The 15,865-nt window shown below is 54.8% G+C and overlaps 7 protein-coding genes across 7 annotated transcripts; 5 read left to right on the top strand and 2 right to left on the bottom strand.

Moving 5' to 3' along the window:
- Positions 1-342: 342 nt before the first annotated feature.
- L226DRAFT_542386 (tRNA pseudouridine synthase D) lies at positions 343-3,203 on the top strand (the record flags this gene model as incomplete). The annotated part of the gene is made up of 9 exons (XM_067682122.1): positions 343-428; positions 485-1,112; positions 1,179-1,371; positions 1,426-1,795; positions 1,846-1,925; positions 1,983-2,257; positions 2,308-2,539; positions 2,591-2,813; positions 2,870-3,203. The coding sequence occupies 9 exons, from the start codon at positions 343-345 to the stop codon at positions 3,201-3,203; spliced, it is 2,421 nt and encodes an 806-aa protein (XP_067541747.1).
- A 285-nt stretch (positions 3,204-3,488) lies between these two features.
- On the top strand, positions 3,489-5,812 carry L226DRAFT_529611 (MFS general substrate transporter). The gene is made up of 9 exons (XM_067679654.1): positions 3,489-3,801; positions 3,855-3,907; positions 3,957-4,099; positions 4,161-4,172; positions 4,240-4,335; positions 4,385-4,468; positions 4,519-4,973; positions 5,022-5,444; positions 5,497-5,812. Exons 1-9 carry the CDS (start codon positions 3,750-3,752, stop codon positions 5,625-5,627), a joined length of 1,449 nt encoding a protein of 482 aa, XP_067541746.1. The 5' UTR covers positions 3,489-3,749; the 3' UTR covers positions 5,628-5,812.
- A 16-nt stretch (positions 5,813-5,828) lies between these two features.
- On the top strand, positions 5,829-7,494 carry L226DRAFT_131430 (uncharacterized protein). The gene is made up of 6 exons (XM_067672263.1): positions 5,829-5,864; positions 5,925-5,995; positions 6,057-6,133; positions 6,190-6,284; positions 6,342-6,400; positions 6,458-7,494. The coding sequence occupies exons 2-6, from the start codon at positions 5,930-5,932 to the stop codon at positions 7,454-7,456; spliced, it is 1,296 nt and encodes a 431-aa protein (XP_067541745.1). The 5' UTR covers positions 5,829-5,864; positions 5,925-5,929; the 3' UTR covers positions 7,457-7,494.
- A 37-nt stretch (positions 7,495-7,531) lies between these two features.
- Positions 7,532-10,078, bottom strand: L226DRAFT_519153 (P-loop containing nucleoside triphosphate hydrolase protein; the record flags this gene model as incomplete). The annotated part of the gene is made up of 4 exons (XM_067678573.1): positions 7,532-8,763; positions 8,812-9,491; positions 9,566-9,881; positions 9,940-10,078. 4 exons carry the CDS (start codon positions 10,076-10,078, stop codon positions 7,532-7,534), a joined length of 2,367 nt encoding a protein of 788 aa, XP_067541744.1.
- Positions 10,079-10,252: 174 nt separating this feature from the next.
- L226DRAFT_608459 (protein-s-isoprenylcysteine O-methyltransferase) lies at positions 10,253-11,481 on the top strand. The gene is made up of 5 exons (XM_067685931.1): positions 10,253-10,641; positions 10,692-10,811; positions 10,870-10,999; positions 11,055-11,185; positions 11,235-11,481. The coding sequence occupies exons 1-5, from the start codon at positions 10,308-10,310 to the stop codon at positions 11,321-11,323; spliced, it is 804 nt and encodes a 267-aa protein (XP_067541743.1). The 5' UTR covers positions 10,253-10,307; the 3' UTR covers positions 11,324-11,481.
- On the bottom strand, positions 11,476-12,476 carry L226DRAFT_529607 (60S ribosomal protein uL6; the record flags this gene model as incomplete). Its single annotated transcript, XM_067679652.1, has 4 exons — positions 11,476-11,841; positions 11,896-12,004; positions 12,056-12,160; positions 12,216-12,476. The coding sequence occupies 4 exons, from the start codon at positions 12,474-12,476 to the stop codon at positions 11,741-11,743; spliced, it is 576 nt and encodes a 191-aa protein (XP_067541742.1). The 3' UTR covers positions 11,476-11,740.
- Positions 12,477-12,863: 387 nt separating this feature from the next.
- L226DRAFT_529606 (uncharacterized protein) lies at positions 12,864-15,788 on the top strand. The gene is made up of 7 exons (XM_067679651.1): positions 12,864-13,355; positions 13,697-13,963; positions 14,018-14,161; positions 14,215-14,717; positions 14,772-14,967; positions 15,025-15,279; positions 15,334-15,788. Exons 1-7 carry the CDS (start codon positions 13,074-13,076, stop codon positions 15,610-15,612), a joined length of 1,926 nt encoding a protein of 641 aa, XP_067541741.1. The 5' UTR covers positions 12,864-13,073; the 3' UTR covers positions 15,613-15,788.
- Positions 15,789-15,865: the final 77 nt, after the last annotated feature.

Raw genomic sequence — 15,865 nt, 5'->3', positions numbered from 1 at the left:
TAGATCAAGCTGCCGCAGAGATCGAACAGAACGATCTAATCTCTTTTCAGCTCACCGTCCTCCATGTCGTCTTCGCCCAAAACCCGTCCTCGCGAGCTGGACGACCATGCCTCAGAGGAGCATATCGCGAAGCGAACCAAGATTGATGGTGCGGAGAACGCGGACCCCGACGTGCCCATGGACGGAGGCCGCGAGGTCGCTGTCGTGAACATTTTCGAACTCGAACAGCAGGACGCTATGGACACCGACGCGCCGAACCAGAACAAGGAGTCGGAGAGCATGCTTCCTCCAAGCCACGCGCTGCTCAACGCGCCTCCCCCCGTGTACGGACCGGATGGGGCTATGCAGCAGATCATGGAGACTGACGTCGGGATATCCGAGTACATTGGCTTCGACGTGCCGAAGATTGAGGGGATCATCAAGCAGAGGTGCGGTCTCGGTCCTGACCCATATGTTCGTGTGCCTTGACGCGTTCGTGGTACAGGTTCACAGACTTCTTGGTCTTTGAAGTCGATCAGGATAGTCAGGTCATCCACCTGAAGTCCCTGGGCATGCCGTCTTCGTCAAAGAAGGGAGCGGATGCTGCGGCAGCTGCAGATTCTGCAGTTGCCCCGCCTGTAGAACCCGAATCAAGTGACATGAGGGATTCCAATATCCCCACTCCGGCGGCGGAGCAATCATCCGAACCAGTCGCAGTCAATCCGCCTCAAGAGACTGTTGATGAAGCTGCCCCCTCGGAGCCCAATGCTGAAGAAGTTCACCAGGAGGATGAACCATGGCCCAACCGCTTTACAGAGGCTCTTAAGCCGTTCCTCTCGGAAGATGCTATTACTCGACTGAAAGATCTCTACCTGGAAGGGCCAGAACCCCCCTTGACTTTCGTCAGCGACAGTGGTTGGGCTGGACGCCAGGCGAAAGCATCCGACAGCTCTACTGATGCAACCGAGACCCCTACACCGGAGCCACCTCAGCCTGCGGAGTCTGAACCCAAAGGAAGGGGAAAGCGCGGGCGAGACAGAGGTCGTGGTGGCCGCGGTGGCCGTGGAGGAAGGGGCGGAGGAAGGGGCGGTAGGCCAGGGGCGAGAGAAGACCACCGTAAAGTGCTCTCTGAAGTCCGTGGCATCATGTCCTTCTATATCCTCGGTGAATATCATCTAACCTGCGTGGAATCTCATTAGCACATCGCCTCGAAGGAGACCCGCACGGGCCTCCATCAAGTTATTCGAGACTTGTTTGGCGGTAAGCTAGACACTGAGACGGACACTACTGCTGGACCTTCGGACGAAGGGTCCCGGATAGCTATCAAATGGAACAGGCGTGGTGGTGGTCGAGGACGGGGGCGTGGAGGAGGACGTGGAGGAAGAACGGAAGGTATGTTCGTCTGGCAAGTGTTCATTGGATTGTTCTGATCAATTGTCGTCGTAGGTCGAAGCGGGGGAGGGGAGCGAGGAGGCTATCCTCCTTACATCCATTTCACTCTCCAGAAAACGAACCGCGACACCCAGGATGCCCTCGCGTATCTATCGCGAACGCTACACTGCAACGTGAAGGATCTTTCTGTTGCAGGTACGAAAGACAAGCGTGGTGTCACCGTTCAGCGCGTCTCGTTACGACGTGGTAACAAGACAGTGGAGGATGTGTGGAAGATGGCAAATGGCCTGAACGGCCGTCGAACAATGGAGGATGCTCTCACACAGCGCGGTGAGCGTGGTGTCAGGGTAGCTGATTTCAACTACCGGAAAGCCAGCTTGGAACTAGGCATGCTCAAGGGCAACGCGTTCGTGATCACCCTTAGGTATGTCACCGTGGTTCGATACAAGTCTGTTTCTCTGATTATGGTCATAGGAACGTCCGTGTTGACTCGATGGACACCTTGGATCGCGCCATGAGCATCATCAAAACGAAAGGGTTCATCAATTACTATGGTACGTGACGTCTCGTTAGGATTATTCTTGTACTTGACTCTTGACTGGTGTATCCAGGCATGCAGCGGTTCGGAACAGCATGTATCCCCACACATTCAATCGGGCTTGCACTCTTGAAGGGTGACTGGCACAAAGCCGTGGACCTCATCCTCCGTAACCGGCCTGGCGAGCATCCTGATGTCGTCGCTGCCCGGAACGCCTGGCTAGTCGAGAAGGACTTGGAAAAGGCTCTGGAGATCATGCCCCGGCGTGTAGTAGCGGAGCGCTGCATTCTGGAGAGTTACAAGAAGCAGAATGGCGATACTCGTAATGCTATGGGAGCGCTGTCCACTGTAAGCGATTCTCGTTTCGTATGTGCTCCATATACTAAGTCTCTTTATAGATCCCTCGCAATCTCAGGCTCATGTATGTACACGCGTACCAGTCCTATGTCTGGAACGCGATCGTCTCTGAGCGCATCCGCATGCATGGAGCTGACAAACCTGCCGTTGGAGACCTCGTCTTTGAGGAGGAAGCCTCCAAAGCGGAAGGCGGCGAGGATGACTCGGAGATCGCCCTCGAAGCTGCTGAGGGCGAAGTCTCACTAGAGGATAAGGTGGCCAATGAGGAGAATGGTATGGGTCAGCACCACTGCCACGACGACGATCCGGCTGACGGCCCTTCAGCAAAGGACTCCGGGAGATCTGGCAAGAGATCGAGGAAGGCTTGGGAACCGCCCAAGGTGAAGACACTCACCGAAGCGGATCTAGACAAGTACTCGATATTTGACGTGATTATGCCCCTGCCTGGCAAGGACGTCGACTTCCCAGGTGGTGCGCTTGGGGAGCGGTACAAGGAATTCTTGCGTAGAGACGGCCTTGACCCCGACAATTTTGTCCGCAAGCAGAAGTGAGCGTAAGATATCGAATGGTCCCGTAGTCAGAACTGACAACGCTGTCGGGCAGGGACTACACACTGGGTGGTTCATATCGCAAGATCCTACATCTACCAAAAGAGCTCTCTTGGCAGGTGCTCAGGTATACCGACCCGGATGTTCCTCTGGCACAGTCGGACGAAGACAAGTTACTCGGGCTACCTCCCCCGGCCACGGTCGAGGACGGCAAGTTCCTCGCGCTGCAAATCAATCTCCAACTCGGCACCGCTGCGTATGCCACCATGGCCCTCCGGGAAGTTACCAAGACCGAGACGAGTTCACACTATCAGACGACTCTCACACAGGCATCTGAAGACCAAAAGTACCGCACAACTGAGGGCGCGGAAGAGGAGACTGTAGAGTAGACGTCGGCGAGCGTGTGTACATACACTGACGTGGAACTTCGTCGCACGGACCTGGCAGCCTGTACTATGTCTGTAATTCACCGCCCGCCCCACGACGTCCCTGCGACGTGCCAAACGATAGATGATCATCCTGAGAGTGTACCGCATATGTGTGAACCTGCCAGTTCGCAGCCGCAGGCGCTGCGAACGTGTTCGTGCCTCCCGCCTCGGGGCAGCGTGGGCCGGCGTGGAAGGCCGTTTCAGCCACAGCTGTGCTCTCGCACGCCGACCATCGAAACGGCTTCCAGCATGACATGCATCCTCCTCTACTCTCACACATCGGGCGGTTCCGCGACATATACCCTGAAGCTTTGTTCTCATACCTGGCATCAGCCGCTGTTCGTTGAATTCACTTCAAGCCCCAGTGCCGTGCCTCCGAGGCCGGTCGTCGCAGGCGGTTAGCTTGTTTATAAAACCCGGCTGTCTACCCGTGCCTCGGCCTGCGACGCTGCATCCCCACACGAACAACATCTATCTTCACCCTTGACCGCTGTATAGTTCCGCAGGATGGGGAAAGTCGAGCGCGTTGTGTTCTTGTCCCTGGTGCTGGACCTCTTCGGTACGTCTTGTCCTGTCATTCCGTCTGTGCCAGGTAGTGAACTTCGTGCGCAGCTTTCACCATCCCTCTCCCTCTCTTTCCTCGAATTATTGAATGGTACACCAAGGTAAGTCTGAGAATCTTATTCCCGAATCCCTCTTATACGGTGGCTACAGCGAGAATCCTCCAACCCGAATGGTTTCCTGTCCCGAACACTCTACACGGTTTCGACCGCGCGGAGCTTGCTGTACAAGCCCACCTCGAACCCTCAAAGATGGGACATCGTACTACTGGGCGGTCTAATGGGTTCCGTGTTTTCGTGAGCATCCCAATGCTTGTGACTGTCCTGACCACCCCTCACGCCGCAACCGCACTCACAGTGCCCTACAATGGTCCGTATAACTCCCTTCTAGACTCCCTTTCCACTTCCATAAAGACCCACACCATTGAACTTGACAGGTTCATATCCCCTCACATTGGATCCCTGAGCGACAAGTACGGAAGGAAGCGCGTCCTCCTGATCACTATGATTGGCAACCTACTATCTGCCGTCGTGTGAGTGTATATACCCCAGAGGTCTGCTCTTCGCTAAGTACCTTTCCAGATGGCTCCAATCCACATCGTTTGCATCTTACTTGCTTTCCCGCGTAATTGGAGGTCTCAGTGAAGGCAATGTGCAGCTTGCCATGTACGTGACTTCGCTTCGATGGAGGCCATGCCTGCCTAACCTCCCGGCAGTGCCATTTTATCAGATGTCACTACACCAGAAACACGTGCGAAGGCACTCGCACACGTCGGGATAGCCTTCGCGATTTGCTTCTGCATCGGGCCACCCATTGGTGCATACTTCGCCTCTCGTCCTCTACCCTCTTCCTTCACCGCCTCCGGCATTGAGCTCAATGTCTATGCGGGGCCTGCCGCCCTGACTCTCGTCTTGCTTGCTCTCGAGACTGTCTTCCTTGTATTTGCGCTCCCGGAGACCCGTGGCAAGGCGGCTACTGCCCAGAAGGCGGCCGTCAACGGCGCTACGAATGGACATGCCAACGGCAAAGCAAATGGTACTACACAAACTTCGAGGCAGGAAACCGTCACAGAACGTCTCAAGATGCTGAAGACGCTGCAACGGCTGCACTTCTTGTTCCTGGGTGTCTTCTCCGGTGTCGAATTCACTCTCACCTTCCTTACATTTGACCGTAAGTGACATGCTCACAGCTCTTACAAAGTGACTTACGGCTCGACAGTTTTCGACTGGAACAACAAACAGAATGGAGCGCTCATCGGTTCCATCGGAATCATCAGTGCTCTCCTGCAAGGCGGATATGTCCGTCGCGCCATGTCCAAGGTGGGAGAAGGCGTCATGGCAAAACGCGGCATCAGCAGCTGTGCTATGGGTTTGATCTTCCTCACCATCCTCCCTCACATGGTGGCGAACCATGCCACCATCGCAATTCGACTCCTCCAGGCTGCAGCCGTTTGCATGGCCATGACCTCCGCGACGGTAGTCAACTCATTGACTGCCTATGCGTCGCTGCAATGCGATGATGTCACAGTGGACCCTGACACTGGCAAGGCGGTGGAGGAGCACCCCGAACTCGCCAAGGGTAAGGCCCTAGGCAAGTTCCGCTCCTCTGGTCAGCTCGGCCGTGCTATCGGCCCTCTCCTTGGTACGTCTAGCCCTCTTTGACCACCGAAGCCCATGACTGATCGTTATTGCAGCCTGCGCATCTTACTGGACTTTCGGTCCTTCATTGACGTATGCAGTCAGCGCCGTCGCTATGTTTGCTCTCTCCGCTGGGATGAAGTCTGTAACAAAGAGAAGGACGGTGATCCCGGCAAAAACTCAATAAATAATTTATCAGCAATATTAGTAGCAGTAGCGAGAGCTTGACCAGGCAGGTAGCCTATGGAGTTGTGTTCGTAATATATCCATGGTTGTACTTCCGGAGGGCTGCCGCCTGCGACTCCGAGCTGTGACAGATGTGGGTATGTGGTACGTCGTGTAATGACAGCATTGCCTCCGATCGCGCACCGGCGCCTCCTCCCTGTTACTTAACCGCGACCAGATCCACTGACCAGTAAGCAGAGTACCCCCGAGGCCTCTCCAACAGCGCTGCCGTCAAGGTATCTTACTTCTCAATTGACAGACGTGATGCGCTTCTCGACTCGTAATGCCTATTACCTCAGAATATCCGCGACTACGGTGCTGCCACTATATGTAAGTAAGCTCCGAGTCCGTGTATCTCCAGGTACTGTTCTGATGAATGAACCGGAGTCAGCTGTACTTGGATGAGCGCCATATAGAGTGGATGTCGGAACGGGTGCTACAGCATGTCCTTGCTGACTTGCGTCCCTTGTAAGCTCGGGTCAATACAGACGAAGACCATGCGCTCACGACAGCACGAACCTCAGGATCATACCAAAACTGAATGCCGAGATTGATTCTCATCTCGGTCAAGGTGGGCCCGCGAATGCAAAACGGGGGACCTTGGATGTTCATCGTGGAGGTTCGATTCGTCGAGGTCGGAGATCACGGCTGTATTCTGACTGTCGCCGTCAAACAGATACCTACCAGTTCGGATACTTCCTGCGTGGAACAGAACCACATGCTGTCCTCATAAAGGCATGTCATGTCTACCTATAACATTTGACTGTAGAGAGATAACGATGCGTCACGTAGACCCGCACTTTCACAGCTGCGCCTCCACGGCCTCGTGGACCCCCGCCCCCTCCTCCTGTCAGCGAGACATGTACCGGGCGAGGGCATGGTCGATCCAAGAAGGTCAACACGGGACCCACCAAGACAGGGAAGAAACGTAAGCCCAAACCACGACCGAAGGGCAAGGGGAAAGCTAGAGCACTCGATGACGAAGACGAGGCAATTTCAATATCCAGTGGGGACGATATTGTTGGCGACGAGCTCCCGGCCGAACCGATAGCCACGCGGAGGTCGAAACGAGCCAGACAGGTCATCGCTGGTGGCTATCGCGAAGACGAACACGAAGACGTACAAGGTTCTGAGAATGCTGAGGCGGACGGTATTGACGATGAAGCCATGGAGATCGCCCAGCCTCAACTGGAAGCTCCGGTTGTACTCAAGATGGAGGAAACGGAACCCGTGCTTGTCGGCGAGCCTGGGCAGGAGAATCAGGCAGAACCAATGGAAGAGGACTCGGAGGTGATTCCCGCCTCCATGGACGTCGAGCTTGTAGATGACGAAGAAGAGCCAAAGCCGAAGCCGATCCTCAAATTGCGTTATCATGGCTTCAACATCCACGGACGTTGCTTATGCGTTATAGTCGAGCCCTATCCTCCCATCCGATCCGCCACTCGCGCGCCATCGCTTGCTCCAACTGGCCTCATCGCACCCCGAGCACCTAGTATCGCCCCGCCAGACTTTGTGCCTAGTGGTGGTTCAGGGCAACGAGAGCGCACGCCTCTCTTCCTTCCCGACTTTGACAGAGACCCAACTCCCGCTCCCTCGATTGCACGAAACCTGCCGCCAGTACCGCTGTTCTCAGAATCGGCAGAAGACAGCGACGGAGAAGACGGCGGGATGGTACTGTTTAGTCAGATTCTGCGCTCAGTGGGAGACCACCCTCCTGGCATCGCTGAAGACGATGACGAGATCGACGGCGCGGTGTTCTTCGGTGACGCAGATGAGATGAGGGAGCTGTGATTAGGATGTAGATACAGTATAATCGTGCTAAGGTAAATTATGGTGGATTCCAACCTTCGTGAATGGATGTTCCTTTTACATGCGGCCAAGCTCCTGCAGGATCTCCACTGTCCTCGTAGAGGACACCCTCCTAAAGCCTTCGTTCGCCATCTGGAACAGGCCATGGCCGCCAGAGATTGCCCGCAGACGCGTCGAATAGTCGAGCATCTGGCTGAGGGGGGCTAGAGCGAGGATGGTACGCTTCATGCGCGCAGACGTGCCCTTCGCCGCTTTGCCGGTAGACGGCGACAACCACTGTGGTGGGATGTAGGTGCCCTCATCCACGAATGATTCCGGTTCCTCGTCCGCAGCGTCAAGGTCAAGCACTTCCCCGCTGTGCTCGCCCAGGTCTTCGACCACACGTCCGACGGACGCTTCATCCACAGTAATCTTCAAGCGAATGTAGGGCTCCATGAGATCGCCTTGACCAGCTGCACGAACAATATTGCGCAAGATGGCCGAGCTGGCTCCTGCCAGGACCGATGGGTGGGCCTCTTTTGGGAAGTCGACCTTGTTGACCTGGATGTGCAATCGCGAGAGGGCAAGTGTAGTGTTCGGCGAGCTTGAAAGCGTGCTTGACAGGCCCCTTGCAACTTGGGCCAGAGGGTCATTCACGTCCGCGTGGAGGTCGCCGGGGGGCATACGCTTGCCGTCGGCAGTCAGAACAACATTGCCATCCCAGAGGGGATCGCCTTCTTCGTCATCTTCGAGGGCCCGGACGGAGAGGCCAACCTGCATCTGGACACCGTGCCCACCGATCTCAGTGGACCATACATCGCTGACACCGGAAATATCGCCAGTGCCAAGGCACTCGCGGAAGCTGACACGTCTGCGACCGAACTCGAAGTTCACCTTCCACTCATCGCGGAGGCGCGACTCGACGATCTCGAGGTGGAGCGCGCCGAGGCCATGCACGAGCAGCTGACCCTCTTGAGTCTCTACACGTACAGACGGATCTGTCCGAGCAAGCGCATTGAGAGCGCTTTCGACTGGCTCGAGGTCTGCGTGCGAATGCGGTATCACAGAGACGGACATCATGGCCGGGGGCGGGACAATATCTCGGAGGGACGACGCGTTGGAACCTCCGGCGACAGCTACGAGAGTATCGCCCGTCCGGGTGTACTTCAAGCCCAGAACAGCCCCGACAGATCCGAATGGCAGAGAGTCAACATCTTGAGCCTCCGCAGCATAGAGCAACTGCAGTTTCGAAATCTTCTCCCTCTGATTCTGTGTGGCGTTTAGGACCGAACTCTGGCTCTTCAAAGTCCCTGAGAGATGATTAGTATCCGGTTCCAAGTTCGCATTGTGCAACATACCCGAATATACGCGAACGAACGTCATCCATCCCTTGCGCTTATCCCAACCAACCTTCCAGGCGAGCATCCTCAATGGCGCGTTCGGCGCAAGGGCCTTGGGGTTGGTTTCGACGTCCACCGGGCTGGGCAGAAGCTCTCCGACGTAATTCATGAGCAGCTCCGTCCCTATATGCTTGAAGGCGGACCCACAAAGCACAGGGAGTATATCGTTGCGTAGAGTCGCGGCGCGAAGGTGAGGCAGGATGTCAGATGTTTGAAGCGACAAGTACGATGAAGGATCCTCCGGCAAGCCCAGAAGCGTCTCGAACAGACTTTCGGAGACCTGAGCGAGGTTGTCGAGAAGGCTGACCCTGGCAGAGAGGAGATGCGAAACTAGGGGGTGAGAGGGAGGGAACAGGTCGGACTGCTCCAATTCCGATAGAGTACGAGGGAGTGCGTGGACCGAAGGGGCACCTCCTGCATCGTACTTCCAGACTTCCCAGTTGACTAGGTCAACCAAACCCTGTATTCCAGGTTCTGCCCGCGTGTAGTCTTGAGGATCGAATGACGCGATGGGGAGTGTCAGAGCCATGGGTCGAGGGTGAAGCCGGTTGGCGAGCACGGACAGCATGGATGTTCGGAAGGACGCGCCGGCTCGGTCGAGCTTGTTCAAGAACAATATGCGCGACTTGACGTCGTACCTAGGACAGCGAAGTGTTCAGTATAACTCGTGCAGACGGTAGGTCTACCCTCTCACCTCGGTATGTCTGCTCACCTATCCAATTGTCGCCAAACGCCCTTCGTCTGAGCCTCCACGCCCTCCACTGCATCAATCAAGACCACTGCACCGTCTACCACACGACTTGCGCTCTCCACCTCCATCCCGAAGTCGGCATGTCCAGGGGTGTCAATGAGGTTGAAGGTCCAATCCTTCCACCTGACCGGAATGCTTGCGGATTGGATAGTGATGCCTCGTTCGCGCTCCGCGGGTAGAAAGTCGGTTGTCGTGCTCCCTGTATCGACGGAGCCAGCTGATGAGAGATATTGTGACTGCAGCAATACAGACTCAGTAAGTGTGGTCTTGCCGGAGTCTAGTGGAAGCGGTTGTCAGCTCATCCCATGTTATGTTACAAGTGTGAAACCTCGCACCGATATGGGCCATGAATGCCATATTCCGCAGCTTTGAGGGGTCATGTTTGACTTGTGTCGCATATGGCCTGTAGCAGGATCGCTGAGGGAGCCATCTCTGAAGGTCGCGTCGGAAAACAACGACTAAACGAGTGACCATGGCCAGCGGGTGGCCAGGAGAGCGGGAACCAGCTCCGTCGATACCAAGCAACGCCAGAAAACACCAAGGCAGGGGGAGGAGGTGGTGCAGAACCCAATAATTAGCGAAGGTAGACTCTGACTAGTAAGAGACAAAGAGGAAGGACTAGCGCGTGGTGCTTGTTTCCGGCGTTCATGTATCTACTCAATTGTTGCTCAATGACTGCACATCCTCTCTTCTCCTCTCTCCCATGTCCACGCCCACAGAGCAAGAAATAGACGGCTTCGAACAGCGTCTTCGCCAGCGAATGGCAACCCAGTCGCATCCATTGAACACCGTCCCAAGAGACACGTCCCACCTCCCTCGAGGATTTATCCCGAATACACCTCTTTCTGTTGCCACCATCTCGTTCCTACTGGGATCTCTCTTCTCATTTGGAGCACTTTTGTTTGTGACGAATGGATTTGGACTGTACTGGTGGTCAACGTACCAGCTTGGATACTTCCTCGCTGCGTGGTCGGCGTTCCATTGGGGCGAGTTCGCTGTGACGGCGGGGTGGAACCGCGACAAGTGCAGCGTAGATTGTGAGTATACCACCTTGTCTATGATGTGTGTATATTGATGTCGTCGTTAGCTTTCCTATTGGAGAACGGCTCGCTATACCATATCGCGCATAGTGTGGCCCTCTTAGAGTACCTTGGGACGCTGTACTTCAGACCTGAGAACAAGCAATTTCCCTATGTCTCCCTGATCGGTGAGTTAGCCTTCCGTAATTTCATATGAGCTAACTCATGTCTGACAACCTTGTCTAGGGATTATCCTGTCGCTGGTCGGCCAGTCCCTTAGGTCGGCCGCGATGATTCACGCTGGATCGAACTTCTCCCATATCATAGCATCTCGTAAGGCAGAGGGACATACCCTTGTAACCAGTGGGATATATAAGTGAGCACCAACGTTGTTGCCATGGCCTCACTGACCTTACTATTTCGATTCACAGCTATCTCCGGCACCCTTCTTATACGGGGTTCTTCTACTGGGCGCTAGGTACCCAACTCGTCCTGCAGAACCCTCTGAGCTTCGTGCTTTATCTATGCATTCTCTGGCGTTTCTTCTACCAACGCATACGAGGTTCGACATTGTTCCTCGCCAGCTTGTCATACGCTGACTGTTCCTGCAGCGGAGGAAGCATATTTGATTCGATTTTTCGGAGATGACTACCGCAAGTACAGACAAGTGGTAGGCACGAAAATTCCGTTCATACCGTGACATCTTCATGTACTCTTCATAATGGACATCTAATTTGGAGTTGCGACTACTGGAGGGAATGAATGATTGGCACTACTGTTACATACCTCTGTGAGCCTTTCTTACATGATGTACCACCAGATAGGTCGGTTTGTGCGATGGATATCGAGACACTGGGTGACATTGTCGACTGGTTAAAGCTTGAAGACGAGGTCTTGTCACGACCAGGTGTCTCAAGGAGGCGTCAAGTGGAGGTGTGGCGTCCCGCGCGGCGCGCAACGACAAGTGGTGTACACGAAAAAGTAGCGTGTCGGTGGGGTCACAGAGTGCGTGCAATGAGTTTACAAGGGTCGACATGCATCATATTGTGGTCATAGCAAGGGCGATAGCATGCAGGTTTTGAACCGAGAGATAATACCACACGAACAAACAACGTCCTCACTCCTGGTCGATCGTACCCTTCTCCGACACGTAAATACCGTCCAGGAACTTACGGATATCCTTGTTCCGTACGCGGCAGACACCCTGGATCGATGCAGCTGAAAAACAAGATGTCAGTTCGTTGCAGCACTTGAACAATCAGATGAACGCACCGGATTGTGAGACGTTCTGCACATCGATGCCCTCCAGAATGAGCTCATCCTTCTGCGCTTTTGACTCGGAGACGGTGACGCCCTCAAGCATGGCGACATGTCTTACGATCTGGGACAGACATCGGTACGACGCTTATAGATGGGACATACATGAACATACCTTCTCCCCCAAGAAATTGCGGATCTCAAGCGCAGCCCCACTGTCCTGAATGATGCAGTTGATGGGGAAATGGGCGTACACTGCGCGCATCTTGTACTGGTAGCCCTATAGGAGAGAACGACGTTCGCATAAACATACAAGGTGTAATGCATTGACGCACCTTCGTAACACCCGTGATCATGTTGACAATCAACGACTTGATCGTCCGTAGGCACGCAACGTGCTTGCGGCCACCCTGCCATACTGCAAGAGTGACCTTGTTCTCCTTGCCGTGCTGGACCAGCCGGATGTCCATGTCGATGTGACGAACGTTCTTCGTGAGCTTTCCGCGGGGACCAGTGACGGTGATCAGGCGGGACTTGATCTCAACGGTAACCCCCTCGGGGACATCGAGTTCTTCGGTCTTGAGGACGTCCCGCATCTGCAGTAGAGTGACAAGTTGTGAGCGTCCAGTCGAGGCACATCCAAGCAGTACCAAGGGAATCCATCGTAATCCTCTCCAAATTCCACCGTTTTGCGGACATCCAGCATTCGACACAACAGATCCAGAGCCACAGAGACAGTTGCGGACAGCGTACTGACCTTGAAGCGTCGATGGCGTAGGTCTTGAGGAGGGTGGTGTGGATTTTGCGCAGGGGAGCGAGAGTGGGCTTACGAGCGCTGCCGGGCCGGATTGGGAAGGTCAGGGACTGGGCGAGGTCTGGTGCAGCACGTGTTGCTGTACAGAATTAGTAATTGTCCTGCTGAGTTTGAAAGTCAGCCTAGTCAGCCGGTCGGTGGGAACACGCGCTTTCCACAACTTCATCGTCGACCACCATCTCCCTTGCATCTGTCGTGAAGCCCGTCTACTGTGGTGCCCTGCCCGCTGTAAGAGACGTCTGAGAAGAACATAACAATAGAGCCCTTGGTTTCCCCGTGGTTGGGACGCATATAACCAGCTCTTTGGTCGTTCTTCAGCAGTGTCTGTTGAAATTCGCAATCACCTTCATCGACTCTTCCGTCTTGAGTAGGCCCCACGATGTCGCTCTACCCTCAGAGTACCGCATACACCCAGATGGCCTATCCGGTGCAGGGCTATGGAGCCCCAGTACCGCCGCCCAACCCCTACTACGCCCCTCCCCCCATCCCTCAGCCCGTCTACCACGTCGACCCGAACGTGTTTCGCCGTGACTACATGACGCGGCTATCTAACCTGACCGTGAATTCCAGGCCAATTATTCAGAACCTTTCGATGATTGCGCAGGATTATAGTCGATTCGCCGACGTCGTCGTACAATGCATCGAACAGCATCTCCGACGGGTGAGTTATCCTTTTGTATATTCCCTACTTATCCATATCCTTCTCTGGATTGTCTCGGTGGATGTTCTGGGCTTGGACGTCAGATCGTCACAGTAGATAGCTTCGCCACGCATGTATCGTAGTAGTTGCAGCTTTGAGCAAAGACACCGCCTCGACAACAGAGGTTGGCAGGGCCCGGCTCTGGACGCCTTGCAGCTTGCTCTGATGCTGCGCTACGTACAGTTCACTTTCCCGTCTTCTCCCGTCTCCGCGACGCCCGTCGTTGTTCTGGTCTTCTCTGCTGATGTGGCGATCCGCGGAATGCTGACTCATCTTCCCTTTTTGGACCTTCTTTACGTTAGGTACCTCCATGGATGAAGCTTCCGTGTTTCTATCTCCTCGACGCTATCGCCAAGAATGTCTATGACCCTTATGCCCGTCACTTCACTCCCGTCGTCGTCGGCCTCTTTATCGACACCTATGAAGTTGTCGACCAGACTACTCGCAGCAAGATGGAGGAGATGCTCTTGACGTGGCGCACCGGCGCGCCCAACGGCCGGGAGCTTTTTGGTGTTGTTCCTCAACTGGCCATCGAGCGGCACATCTGGGGAACGGAATCCACGCAGACCGTACGTCCTTCTCGTCAGCGTTCTGGTCGCCGGCCTGACAGACGCGCCCGTCAGTCTGGCAATCGTGGTGCAAGTCAGTCCATTTCACAGGCGCAAGTTCTAAGTGAACTTGAGTTCGTCCTTGGCCAGAAGGAGCGCGTCTTACAGTCAAATCCGTACGACAAGGTGACTCAGAACCACGTCACTATTCTTCAGCAAGTGAGTATGTTTTTGATGATGCTATGCCTGCTGCCAACTAACGCTTCCCATAGCTTCGTACCCTTGTCCAAACGGGAGTTTCGCAAGTCGAGTTGGGCCAGATTCTTTCTCAGTTGCGTACTCTTACAACTTCGCCCGCTTCCTCGTCCCCACCACCACCACCACCCTCCGCACCGCTGCCTCAGCAATATCAGGCTCCCCCATCATACAACCCTCCACCTCCCGTGCCCGTCGCACCTGCCGCTACCCCCTCGTATCCACCACAGCAATCATATCCTCCATCGTTCGAGCAGCCTAAGGTTGAGCCCATGGATTTGTCTCGATTGCTGGCGTCTGCGACTGCGTCAGTTCCCTCGACCTCAACCGCGCCGCCCGTTCCCGATATCTCCAATCTGTTCAGTGCCTTGGTGAAAGCCGGCGTTGTCCCAGGAACCGCCAGCGTAGCTAAAAATGAAGAGACGTCTGCACCAGTAGAACCCGCTCGTGAGGCTGCCAGAGCATACCGCCAGTTCATTCTTTCGCACAAGGTCAAGCTGACGTCTTCGGACATCGCACGGTATGTTTGTTGCCCTGCATTGTTTGGTTTCCTTTCTGACCTCTGTCGACCCAGCCAACGTGCACCCATCACTGAGATGCTCTACAACCGCCTGCCCACTCAGTGCAAGCAATGCAGTGCTCGATTCTCGGATAGTCCCACAGGCAAGAAGCGGTTCGAGGATCACCTTGATATGCACTTCCGGCAAAATCGTAAGGCAAGTCAAGCTGTCGGCCGTGGCCACAGCCGCAGCTGGTTCATCAGCATGGAGGTATGTCCATTCATTGTCCATCTTCGTATGTCAGTACCTTATGTTGTTCGTCTACAGGACTGGGTACATGGCGAGGTCATTGATCTCAAAGGCAAGGGTCGTGCAGACGGTCGTATCGTAAACTCTAAGGCTGCCGCCGCGGAGGAAGCCGCGAAACGTGATGCTGAATTGAGGGCGATGTTTGTTGTGGTGCCCCCCGGCGACGAGGCGAAGCCGATATCATGTCCGATCTGTAAGGAACTTCTCAAGTCTGAGTTCTTGGAGGACGACGAGGAGTGGGTGTGGCGAAACGCAATTAAGAAGGACGATAGGGTACGTTCACTCGAGCTTCCCCCCTTTCGCTCACCACTGACGGCTTCTTCCCAGATATACCACGCAACATGTCATGCGGAGGCGATCGCGTCGAAGTCAAGTCTTGCGTCTCGGCTGCGTAACGAAGCGTCGAGTCGTAGTCGTTCGAGGACGCCTGAGACCCGTACGCCTCCGAAGGTGCTTGCGACGCTGAACGGCGAGTCGCGGAAGTCGGAGACACCCACGCCTTCGAAGCTCGCCGGCATGAAGCGTAAAGCTGAGGATGACAGTGTGGGTCTTGGTCTAGTTAAGAGTGAAGATGATGCACCGCAGGCGAAGAGGATAGCGACATAACGTCTATTCAGGCTATCTAGCATCTGGTTGGACTTGGTACTCGCATACATGGACAAGTGCTGGTTCGCATGGCATCACTTCGCATCTCTTTATGTCTTCTTTATTATTTCGGTTCTGGTTCCCATCGCATTGTATCACCATACGCAAGCGCATATGAATACATCATCCTATAGACATATATTTTCTATCAGTGTGAAGCAAGTGTGATGAAATGCTGCACGGAAAGAAGCGATGCAGGCGGCATTACGCTCGT

This window comes from Lentinus tigrinus (assembly GCF_003813185.1).
Source record: "Lentinus tigrinus ALCF2SS1-7 unplaced genomic scaffold L226scaffold_2, whole genome shotgun sequence".
Taxonomy (NCBI): Eukaryota; Fungi; Basidiomycota; class Agaricomycetes; order Polyporales; family Polyporaceae; genus Lentinus; species Lentinus tigrinus.
The sequence above is the reverse complement of the archived record's forward strand: the minus strand, read 5'-3'. Positions and strand labels throughout refer to the sequence as shown.